This window comes from Ailuropoda melanoleuca, chromosome 4 (assembly GCF_002007445.2).
Source record: "Ailuropoda melanoleuca isolate Jingjing chromosome 4, ASM200744v2, whole genome shotgun sequence".
In the NCBI taxonomy this organism is placed as follows: domain Eukaryota; kingdom Metazoa; phylum Chordata; class Mammalia; order Carnivora; family Ursidae; genus Ailuropoda; species Ailuropoda melanoleuca.
Genome location: NC_048221.1, coordinates 91,460,824 through 91,473,864, shown reverse-complemented (window position 1 = coordinate 91,473,864; position 13,041 = coordinate 91,460,824). Strand labels below are relative to the sequence as shown.

The following is a 13,041-nucleotide window of genomic DNA, read 5'->3' as shown; positions in this document are numbered from 1 at the left end:
CTCCCTCTCACACTTCCCTTGCTTGTGTTCCCTCTCTTGCTGTCTCTCTCTGTCAAATAAATAAATAAAATATTTAAATAAATAAATAGCCAATCAGAAAAGCAAAGGATACAGTATTCTTTGATGTAGGAAACCAATACTGCAGAGCTCTGGGGCATACAGCCTTAAGAGATGGCTGTGCAACAGGAGATATATTCTTCATCTCCCCTGCTATTTTCATGAAGAAATACGAGTAAGACTTCATGGCAGGCATGTGCATACAGAGAACAGCCAGCGCACTCACGTCGGCAATTATTAGCACAGCTTCATATACATACAGCGCAGGCAGCAAAACTGGAAATGGCTCTCGCTGCCAAAGCCTCCACCTCCATATATTCCTATACTCTAAATGCACTGTTGGCAAGTTTGCTTCCAAATAACACAGATCTAATAGAACTCTCTCCTTAGCCCTGATTTTTTTTTTCTTGAGAAAGAGTGTGTGTGTGTGCACGGGAGTTGGGGGAGGGAGAGAAAAGGGAGGGGGAGAGAGAGAATCCTCAGCAGGCTTCATGCCCAGCCAAAGCCCTACACTGGGCTTGATCCCACAACCCTGAGATCATGACCTGAGCTGAAATCAAGAGTCGGACGCTTAACCTACTAAGCCACCCAGGCGCCCCTAAACAACACTCCAGTGCGGACGTACATCCATGGGCCACACACATTTTCCCGCCTCTATGCCTCTGCTCACACGGTGCTGCTCACTGACAGTTCTCCTCCTCACTAACCCCATTTGCTAGCATGCCAGCCATCTTCCAACACCTAACACAAAAATCTCCTTCGAAGAGATTAAACAAGCATCCTTCCCCACTCCTCAAATATACACCTTCCACCGAACAATAATGTAACATACACTAGCCAAGCCAAGGTATCCAGTGTGCTCAAGACAATGAAGATACTCTTCGAAACATCACCCCACCCCCAACCAGCCTTCAGGAATAAGCCACCTTTTTGGTAATGCCTTAAAAACTTTATTGAACACCTAGACCTTTTGATATTCTGGATGACTTAAAAAAAAAAAATCTTGCGGAATAGCCCTGTTTGCAGTCTTTCAGTTGGAAGAAAAAAATGGTACGTCCAAACAACCAATAGGGGTACATGACACTCTACAATCAGTTGTTTAGATTTATACTGCCTGAGATAAACACTTGCCAAATTATTGGTTTTACCAAATAAATCACTATAGCACCCTGATAAGGCAGAATAGCCTTCATCTTCAGGATACTCTAAATTGGGTATTTTTCTCCTCTTTGCATCTCTTTAATATCTTACCACCTGAATGGACTTCTGGGCAGCTCAGGGTTAACTAGCTAAGACTCCCACTGTGACTTAGGGACTCATGACCCCTGTAGCTAGCACTGGAGGTCAAGATCATTCCACCTGCCATATCACCTACTACAATCAGTCCCAAGGCTCAAGTTAGGGCATATTAATATAAATACCCAAAGACTTAAATATTAAATTTAGATTTGGGTCAGAAAAATACAGGGGGGTGGAAATGGAGATAAGATTACATTATTATAAATTGTTAGCTTAATGGGCCACCTTCTACAATGTCTAGTCAAGCCTATCAAAACAGAAAAGCAAGATTAATTTTCCAAGATGGCAGAGGAGTAGGAGACCTTAGTTTTGTCTGGTCCCAGGAATTCAGCTAGATAGCTATCAAATCACTCTGAACACCTGTGAAGTCAACCAGTGATCTAAGAAAAGAATTGCCGCAACTCTACAAATAGAAAAGTGATCACTTTCTGCAAGGTAGAAGGTACGGAGAAGTGAATCTGAGGTGATATATGGGAAGATAAACAGCAAGGGGAGGGAGTTTCCGTAAGCTGGCTACCAGAAAGTGACATAGCAGCAGAGTGCAAAATTGGAACTTTCAGAAGTCTGCTCCTATGAGGGACATCCCTGCCAGAAAGGCGTTCAGGTGGTGAAATGGGACAGAATCCTAGGGGGGACAGTGTGGTCTCAGGATCCCCAGGGTCACAGAAAGAAGGGGTGCCTGAGTGTGGCAGAGTCCCCAGGAATCAGAACGGGGAAGCCAGCTGCAAAGAGTGAGCCCAGGAGAGAGCTCTCAGCTCACCTTGATCCCCAAACCAGACAAAGACCCCACCAAAAAGGAGAATTACAGACCAATATCCCTGATGAACACGGATGCAAAAATTCTCACCAAGATACTAGCCAATAGGATCCAACAGTACATTAACAGGATTCTTCACCACGACCAAGTGCGATTTCTTCCTGGGCTGCAAGGGTGGTTCAACATCCACAAATCAATCAATGTTACACACTACATTAATAAATGAAAGGACAGGAACCATATGATCCTCTCAATAGATGCAGAAAATGCATTTAACAAAGTACAGCGTCCTTTCTTGATTAAAACCCATAACAGTGTAGGGATAGAGGGAACATACCTCAATATCATAAAAGCCATATATGAAAAACCCACAGCGAATATCATTCTCAATGGGGAAAAACTGAGAGCTTTTCCCCTAAGGTCAGGAACACGACAGGGATGTCCACTATTACCACTGTTGTTCAATACAGTACCAGAAGTCCTAGCCCCAGCAATCAGACAACAAAAAGAAATAAAAGGCATCCCAATTGGCAAAGAATTAAACTCTCACTCTTCACCAATGATGTGATACTCTATGTGGAAAACCCAAAAGGATCCACCCCCAAATTGAAAGAACTCATAAAGGAATTCACCAAAGTGGCAGGATATAAAATCAATGCACAGAAATCAGTTGCATTTCTATACATTAACAATGAGACAGAAGAGAGAGAAATTAAGGAGTCAATCCAATTTATAATTGCACCAAAAACTATAAGATATCTAGGAAGAGGCAAAGGATCTGTACTCAGAAAACTACAGAACACTCATGAAAGAAATTGAGGAAGACACAAAGAACTGGACAAACATTCCATGCTCATGGATTGGAAGGACAAATATTGATAAAATGTCTATGATTTGTAGAGTAATGCATACATTCAATGCAATCCCCATCAAAATACCATCAACTTTTTTCACAGAGCTGGAATAAATAATCCTAAAATTTGTACGGAACCAGAAAAGACTCTGAATAGCCAAAGGAATGTCGAAAAAGAAAACCAAAGCTGGCAGCATCATAATTCTGGACTTCAAGATCTATTACAAAGCTGTAATCATGAAGACAGTACAGTACTGGCACAAAAACAGACACATAGATCAACTGAACATAATAGAGAATCCAGAAATGGTCCCTCAACTCTATGGTTAACTAATCTTTAACAAAGCAGGAAAGAATATCCAATGGAAAAAAGACAGTCTCTTCAACAAATGGTGTTGGGAAAATGGGACAGCCACATGTAGAAGAATGAAACTAGACCATTTCCTTACATCATGCACAAAAATACTCAAAATGGATGAAAGACCTAAATGTAAGACAGGAATCCAACAAAATCCTAAAGGAGAACACAGGCAATAACCTCTGTGACCATGCCCACAGCAACTTCTCGCTAGACGTGTCTCCAAAGGCAAGGGAAACAAAGGCAAAAATGAACTATTGGGACTTCATCAAGATAAAAAGCTTTTGCACAGCAGAGGAAACAGTTGACAAAACCAAAAGACAACCAACAAAATGGGAGAAGATATTTGCAAATGTCTTATCAGATAAAGGGCTAGTATCTAAAATCTATAAAGAACTTATCAAACTCGATACCCAAAGAACAAATAATCCCATCAAGAAATGGGCAGAAGACATGAACAGACATTTCTCCAAAGAAGACATACAAATGGCCAAAAAACATGAAAAAATGCTCAACATCACTAGGGATCAGGGAAATACAAATCAAAACCACAAGGAGATACCACCTCACACAGGTCAGAATGACTAAAATTAACAAGTTAGGAAATGACAGATGCTGGCAAGGATGCTGAGAAAGGAGAACCCTCCTACACTGTTGGTGGGAATGCAAGCTGGCGCACCCACTCTGGAAAATAGTATGGAGGTTCCTCAAAAAGTTAGAAATAGAACTGCCCTATGACCTAGCAATTAAACTAATAGGTATTTACCCCAAAGATACAAATGTAGTGATCCGAAGGGGCACTTGCACCCCAATGTTTATAGCAGCAATGTCCATAAGAGCCAAACTATGGAAAGAGCCCAGATGTCCATCAACACATGAATGGATAAAGAATTGTGTTATATATACATAGTGGAATACTACTCAGCCATCAAAAAAAGACATCTTGCCACTTCCAACATCGTGGATGGAACTAGAGGGTATTATGCTAAGCGAAATAAGTCAATCAGAGAAAGACAATTATCATATGATCTCACTAATATGTGGAATTTAAGAAACAAAACAAGGGATCATCGGGGAAGGGAGGGAAAAACAAAACAAGATGAAATCAGAGAGGGAGACAAACCATAAGAAACTTTTTTCTTTTAAGATTTTAAAGAGAGAGAGAGAGCATAGAGGGAGAACGAGAGGGAGAAGCAGACTCCCCGCTGAGCAGGGAGACCAATGCGGGGCTCGATCCCAGGACCCTGAGATCATGACCTGAGCTGAAGGCAGATGCTTAACTGACTGAGCCACCCAGGTACCCCAAGAGACTCCTAATCACAGGAAACAAACTAAGGGTTGCTGGAGGGGAGGGGGGTTGGGGTAGCTGGGTAATGGTCATTAAGGAGGGCACATGGTGTAATGAGCACTGGGTATTATAGAAGACTGATGAATCACTGAACTCTACCTCTGAAACTAATAATACACTGTCTGTTAATTAATTGAATTTAAATTTTAAAAAAGGAAAACAAATAAAATAAAATGCTATACAGTCAAAAAAAAAACCCAAACAAACAGAAAAGCAGATGGGATTTCAAGGTAGGGATTCTAACTCAGATTAAAAGGAATAGACAGCAGCTGGCTGGAGGACACTCAGGTCTCTTGGTTGGTCTGGAACTTATATGGAACAGTAGTCAGCACAGTAAGGTACAGACTGAGGAGTCTGGCTCTAGGCCAAAATCCTATATATGATCCTTCAGGCCCAAGCTTAGACAATCACAAACACTTTGGCTGGCAGGCCTCACAGGGGAAGCTGCCCTCCCCACATCAGACAAGGTCCACAGCCAGTGTGTTACAGTTTTCTAGAGGGAGTTGCAATCAAGGACTCAAGCTTCACTGGACCAGCCATGCTTATGGTGCATTCCTAGCCCAGGTGCCTCCATCCAGAGGCCTCTCTGGTAGGTGTGGAGGAGGGGGGCGCAACTGGCTTAGGCCCTTCCCAGGGATCTTCACTAGATCTCCCTACAGGGGGCTTTGGCTGAGGCACTTTTCTGTACTTTGACTCAGTATCTTTTCACTCCTGGCTCTTCCTCTTCTCCTTCATCCTTGTCTAGAAAGAAGCAAAAGCCTTTGGTCCAGGGCTCCTCAGCAGTTAGAGGATTCTCCACACCTGTGCTGCTGACTCTTGCCAAGTGCTGTTCCATGGGACAAAATGGAACAGTGGGGAGCCAACAAGTCATTTCCCCTTTTGCTTGTACTGTCGCACTAAGTGAAGAAAAGCTTGAGTTACTTTCAATTTGGCTCTGTCCTAACTGATCACCTTGACACCTGATTGCTCAATAGAGGCCAAGTCAAAACAAGAGAACCCCCTCTAGATGCATGAAATTCTGAAAGTCCCTTCTTCCTTACATCTGCTCTTTCACCTCACGGTATATCCCAAGTGTTCCCAACCATTCCAAACCTCATTTGTTAGGTTGATCTCGACCAACTTAAAAACTACCAGTTTCTGCCCTCTCTGAATTTATTCAGATCTAACTATAGTATCCCCCTGCCCAAAAAACACTACAATACCTACTATTTCTTTCTTTCTAGACCCCCTTTCCTCCATTTGTCTAATAATGGGTGTATATATGACCCAGAAAGGGTAATGATACTACTTCATCTCTCTGAGCACTATGAATGGTCTAAGTGGAGATTTCATGATCCAAGTCCTTAGAACTTACCACAGAAGCAACCACAGAGAAACTCTAATTTTTCCTCTTAAGTTGAAAAACGAGATGACATGAGCCTTGAGCTACCAGTAGCCATGCTGTACATCACGTGAAGCAAGCCTGCCATCAGTGAAGGACGATTTGAGAGCCGAAAATGGAAAAACCACAGACCAACATGATTTTGATTAAGTTCCTTGTCCCAGCTGGTCTTTATGATCTATAGTTCCTGTTGTTTTCCTTTCCATTCTGGACATTGAATTATTCCTCTATCTTGGTGTGATAGTCATCAGAGATGACTGCCAACAATTCCTCCCATCCCTTTTTACACAAATTACTCCTGCCATCAAGCAGTGGAGTTCCTATCCCCTCCCCTTGAATCTAGACTGGCCTGGTAACTTGCTCTGGCCAAAAGAATGCAGCAGAAATAACACTCTACCAGTTCCAATCCTAGGCCTTAAGAGAATAGTTGCTTCTACTTTGAAACCGCTGGAATCTAGCTGTCAGGTGAAGATGTTCGGCCTAGAAAATTTACTGGTTAAGTGGAGAAAGGGAGGCTCAGCCAGCCACCAGCCATTCAGTCAACCCTTGTGGAGACACTATTCATGCGAGTGAAGCCATTTCGGATGCTCCAGCCTCTGCTGAGTTCCCAATTGAATGCAGCACAGCTCAACATCAAAAAGGTGTCACAAAAGAAATGCCCAACTGAGCCCAGCCAACCCACGGCATTGTAAGAATAAAACATTGTTAAGTTACCAAATGTTAGGGTAGCTGGCTTCCCAGCAACAGTTAATACGCTTTATAACACTATTTGCTTAAGTTGTTTCAGTTAGGCTTCCTTCTGTCATTTATAACAGAGACCTAATTAGATTATGTAAATTATGTAGATTATTTCTTTAAAGTTAGTAGATTCAAGCACCCTCATGTTAACTCCCAAACTGGACAATTACATAACCCATAAGGAGCTGCAGAAAGATGTAAGAGAATTAATGAGAAATATTATGGACAATTTCAGAGCAATTATCTTCATGACCAGACATTAGTACAGTCACAAAATTGTAGGCAGTCTAATCTGTGTGTCATCAAAATCTCACAAATATCTCCAATATCTTGAGTCTGTTTACTGCTCCTCTCTGCAATTTATCAATTAAGAAAAGTGTTTCTTAAGTTTTACTTGTCATTGCCAAACTTCGGTAATGGGTTCGGATAAACATAGCAAAATATGTATACTACAGATTTTCTTCTGAAAACAAAACAAAACCAAAAAACTTCTTTTTGGAAAAAAAAAAAAAGGCAGTCATATTAAGTCATAGAGAATAGAGCATATTAGGGCTCAAAGTTAAACAACTTTTATCTCAGTAACTTTTTATGGTCAATACATGTGAGTCAGAAAATGTTTTGTTTTCATTTATTATACCTGACTCCATAAGTAAGCAAAGGAGTTGACCCTATAGGAATTAGACCCCACTTCCCTACCTAGAAGAAGGGATCCAGCGAGAAGCTAGATCTTTTCTAATGGGAGAGGAGGCAGAAGCAAAGTGAGTACTATAAAAGGCCCAATGCTCCGGAAGAGCTGACAGCATTTCAAGCATCCCAGTGTACACTATTCTAAAACCAATCCTACTCCTTTGGCTCCCAACTGACACTAAAAAGATGGAGACCCATGGAGCTTAGCCATAGGTCTGTAATGATCATGAAAACTACTACCTAAAGCCACCCCTCTCTGAAGAGGAAAAATACTTGACCTTTCTGCCCTGGGTTTGCTCACTCATTTGCTCTCTTCCTCTCTAATTCTCTTATTCTTTTTTTTTTTATTTTTTTTAAAGATTTTATTTATTTATTCGACAGAGATAAGAGACAGCCAGCGAGAAACAGAACACAAGCAGGGGGAGTGGGAGAGGAAGAGGCAGGCTCATAGCAGAGGAGCCTGATGTGGGGCTCAATCCCATAACGCCAGGATCACGCCCTGAGCCGAAGGCAGAAGCTTAACCGCTGTGCCACCCAGGCGCCCCTAATTCTCTTTTTCTAAAGGCATCCAATAATAGGCCCTGTTTTCATTAAGTACCCAGGTTAAAGAATGCTTAAGTCAGTCAAACCATTCAAGTGAGTTAGCAAAAACTGAAAGAGGAAAGAGAAGTTTTCCAGATACTGTAAATTAGCCCCGAAGTAATCCTGCAACAGCTATTAAGAACTAGCCTATCAGTTGTTCTTCATAGGTATCAAGAAAAAGGTGGTTACATGTAGTCTGAGAATGACTGATAACATAAAAGAAACCAGGTTTTCAGAATGGAGGAACCAATTACAACCAGTCAAGTGGTCCCCACTTTTTTTCCAGTCTGAAAACTTGTAAATTAAATAGATTTGTTTTCTACAAAGCAAGTACCATATTAATTTTAGTAAGCCAAAAAAATCTGAGCTAGTTTTTATCTTCATAAGCTCAGTAATAAAGAACCTTTAGTTTTTCCTTGCTGTATACAACATATAATTAATTCTTATCTAGAATACTTGAATAATGATTTTTTTAAGATTTTATTTTTAAGTAATTTCTACATCCAATGTGGGGCTTAAACCCACAACCCCCAGATCAAGAAACACACTTTACCAACTGAGCCAGCCTGGCACCCCCAAATAATAAATTCTTTTTAAAAATCACCTTGGATGAAATGATAGACTCTTCCTGATCAGCATTTTTGCACTTTTTCCCTGTGTCTTGTTCTGCTGATGTACTTTCTGAACTTCCGGATGAAATTAATCGCTTTCTTCCTTGCTGTGTTATGTTTACTTGAGTTTTATCTTCACAGATTCCGTCTTTTCCACTTCCCTGTATTATATTATTATCTTCAACACACAATGAAAAAGAAGAAAAAAATTATCTCCTGTATCTTCAAATGTCAATAATCCATTAAAAGAAAGAAAGAAGAAAAAGGATAAAAGGGCAATTAAAAGTAAAGTTCCATTTAGATTAGTGCCAACTTGAAAACACTTATTTGCAAATCTCAAAATAGTATTAAGCAGCACTTTGGCCAGGAGCTCCAGCCCTGGAGAGAGCCAGGCCAAGATGCTAATATGAACAGGTGCCATCCTTGAACTGCTTCACCTTGCCTCTCTGAACTCTGGTTTCATCATCCCAAAGAAGGGAATTATAGTAATAACTCATAGGGTTACTAGGAGTAAACAAGGTACAATATATAAAGTATATAGTGGAGTACTTGATATGTGTTAAATATATATTTTTTATTTTAGCACTCAATTTCTCTAACAGAAAATTTAACATATAGCATCCAATGAATTTGACATACAATTATTGAGCCCCTAACATCCACAGTGAGGAATTCAACTTAATAACAGATTAAGAACCCAAAATAACCCAAAAGTGAGAGTCACCTCCACAAACTTTACCAATTTAGAAAACAAGTCTTAATAACAATGGACACTGTACCCCATATAATATTTACCCGAGGTTCAATATATTTGGCAAACCTAAGTCAGTATTATATTTTGTGAATAAATCCATGATCCTTCTAGTCAGAAAAAAAAATCTACTCTTTTTAAGAGGACAATTTTCATGATTAATTATCTGTCTCCCCTACATTCAAATGGCAACTTCACGAGAACAGAAACTTTATGTGTCTTGTTCACTGTTCCCTCCCAGTGTCTCCAGCACCTAGAAATGTGTCTAGCATAAAACTGGTGCTTAATAAATGTTTGACTAAATGAACTGTGGAACAGAACTGGTCCAAAGAGTCCCTTGAGAGCCTGAATATAGGTATGTAAGGCAACCCATAGTCATTAACGTTCTAAAGCAAGGTTTGGCAAATTTTTCTATAAAAAGCCAGAGCGTAAATATTTTAAGTTCTGTTGGCCATATAGTGTCTGTCACAACTACCCACCTCTGCCTTTGTGGCGCAAAAGCAGCCACAGGCAATACGTACAGGGATGAGCACCGCTGTGTTCCAGTAAAACTTTACTGACAAAAACAGACAGCATGCGGGATTTGGCTCATGAGCTATAGGCTGCTCAGATCTGCACTAAAAGATATTCAAGTAGTCTGAAATAACAGTCCTTCATTAAAGTCAGGAAAGAAATACCGTCCATATTATTTAACAGGAAAACCAACTGAACCAATACAAACAATGTATTTACATAAGAAAGTTAAGAATAAACTATTCAATAACTAAACTTTGCCTAAATTACTTAAATATTTGCTTTGAATCTCAATTAGGAAGATTTCATATCATTTTAGAAACTGTCAGGACTATACAGCTTCATGCAGCAAATGTCCAAATGCTACAACAGATATGAATTAGTCAAATCAAGAGAAATAATCAACTAATGGTGCTGCTTACTATACTAAGAACTAAAAATGTAAATTAAGACAAAGCATCTGCCCAAATGGCAGTTTACCATATTCCAAGTGTTGCACATGTACATAAAATCATAAAATTAGGGGTGCCTGGGTGGCTCAGTCAGTTAAGCATCAGATTCTTGGTTTGGGCTTGGGTCATGATCTCTGGGTCATGAGACTGAAACCCCAACTTGGGCTCTGAGCTTAGCACAGAGTCTGCTTGAAATTCTCTCCCTCTGCCCCCCTCCTTGAGCACACTCTCTCACACTCTCTCTAAAATAAATAAATCTCGGGGCGCCTGGGTGGCACAGCGGTTAAGCGTCTGCCTTCGGCTCAGGGCGTGATCCCGGCGTTCGGGGATCGAGCCCCACGTCAGGCTCCTCTGCTGTGAGCCTGCTTCTTCCTCTCCCACTCCCCCTGCCTGTGTTCCCTCTCTCGCTGGCTGTCTCTATCTCTTTCGAATAAATAATAATAAAAAAATAAAATAAAATAAAATAAAAAATAAAATAAAATAAATAAATCTCTTTTTAAAAAATCATAAAATTAAAAATAAATATTTAAAATACTCTTCAAAATTCCAAGTTCTCTTCCTTCTAAGGACCAGAGCTAATTTCTTTTTGCATAGGAAGAAGCCATTTTGATAGTGTTGTAAAAATGCTCTAGAGTAAAGAAAATAAATAGCTTAATTAGCTCACAACAATCTTCAAATCCGCATATCAAATATTTTTATAAATCCAGAACAGGTACAGTTAAATGACTGCAATATAAAAGAAAAGCTGTTAAAACAAATCACTTTATTTTTAATATGACTAGTTGCATTTACTTATGTGAGTTATTACACTAACAATATATGAATGATAGCTCAACTATACACATGTCATTACAATTACATTCATCTAACTTTATCCTCCAAAAGAACCACACTAACAGTTATATTAACAATTTGAAGTGTATCTTTCCCAACTTTCTAAGGTTAACCAAATATACCTACAAATACATATATGCAAGCACACACAGAACTAAAACTATAAATGCTATTATTTTTGTGGGATAAACACGTAGAATTAGAATTTGTAGATCAGAGAGTGTTGTATATTTAAATATGTAAGAAAGACTGGCAAAGTTGTCATATATTTAATGCCGATGGTATATATTCTTCTGTAGCATGTCAAGTACTATGTCCAAAATTTCTCAGTTTTATCTTCCTTTTTGTTACTAAGTAAACAAGTATTAACCTTCTATGTTTTATAGGTGTGACAGACAATATCTCCCAGTAGGTGTGTCAGTCTGCTACTTGCCTCTGGCTTTGTTTATAGTGTCTTCTGCACACAAAGTTTTTTTCATTTTTAACCTGAATGCACCTGTCAATTTTTCCCTGGTGGTTCCAGGCTCCCTATCATCTTAAGAAAGCCTCCCAGAAGCAATAAAAATATTGTTCCCATATTTTCTTTAAATGCATTAGTAGTTTTAATTTCTACATTAAGATTATTGATTCAATAAAAATTTAAGAATATGATATGAGGTAGTGCTTTAATATTATTTTCTTTCAAATGGAAAGCTAATTTGCCCAACATCATTTATAATAATAATGCATCCTTTCCCTATCAATTTGAACTGATAATTTTTTTTTAATTTGTTTTTTTATTTATTTATTTGACACAGGGAGAGACAGCCAGTGAGAGAGGGAACACAAGCAGGGAGGGTGGGAGAGGAAGAAGCAGGCTCCCAGCGGAGAAGCCTGATGTGGGGCTCGATCCCAAAATGCTGGGATCACTCCCTGAGCCGAAGGCAGACGCTTAACGACTGCGCCACCCAGGCCCCCCTAAACTGATAATTTTTAATATATTGATTGTATGTTAATTTGATCTGTTTCTGGGTGTTTCATTCATTTTTTTACTAGTCTAACTTACCTACTCCTATGTTAGAACTATCAACTACTAAAAGTAGGAACCAGGCCCAGACTGTGATATAAAAAGATTTTCTAAAGGAACAGGTATTCTTGTTATTCAAGCTGTCTTTGAGCATATATGGAAAAATCTCCTAAATCACTGTATACAACACCCACAGAGCTCAATGCTAAAATCTGACATAGATGGCACACATGGAAGAAAATACTAACCACATTTATGAATACAGACACAAATTGTTCTAAACTAAGTATCAGCAACTCTGATCTAACAGAGCTTAAAAATAATAACTCATCATGACAAATTAGACTTATTCCAGGAACCCAAGCATGGTACATTAGAAAATCTACCAACATCACTAATTACACTGACACATGAAAATGCAGGACTACTTCTTTTTTTCCTTTTTTCTTTTTCAGCCCCGCCCCCACCCCACTGCTTGCCTATGCCCTCCCCTGCCTCCACGCCCATCTGCCCCTTTGCAGGACTATATCTATACCAAAAAAAAATTTGTCAAAGAATTCAATAGTTATTCCTGAAGGAAAAATAAGAAAAAGAAAAAAGAAAACATCCTAAATATGATACGAGTATCAGAACTGAATACCAATCATTTGAATGCTGGAATACTAATAGAATCCTTATTAAAGTTGGGAAGAAGATAGAGATGCCAATTTTATCCATTTTTATTAAAAATTTATAGGGTCTAGTTCATGAAATAAAAATTTTTAAAGGCAGCAGATAGAGTAGAAGAGCCAGAATTATCGTAATTTTGTAGATA

General features: G+C 39.3%; 1 protein-coding gene across 2 annotated transcripts in view; it reads right to left on the bottom strand.

Annotated features, from left to right (window-relative positions):
- Positions 1 to 13,041, bottom strand: part of APLF (aprataxin and PNKP like factor) — a 243,091-nt gene that overhangs the window by 196,202 nt on the left and 33,848 nt on the right. For both annotated transcript variants that reach the window (XM_034659239.1, XM_034659238.1), the window contains exon 6: positions 8,665 to 8,849. In XM_034659239.1, coding sequence (XP_034515130.1) covers positions 8,665 to 8,849 — 185 coding nt within the window. The remainder of the gene's footprint in view (positions 1 to 8,664; positions 8,850 to 13,041) is intronic.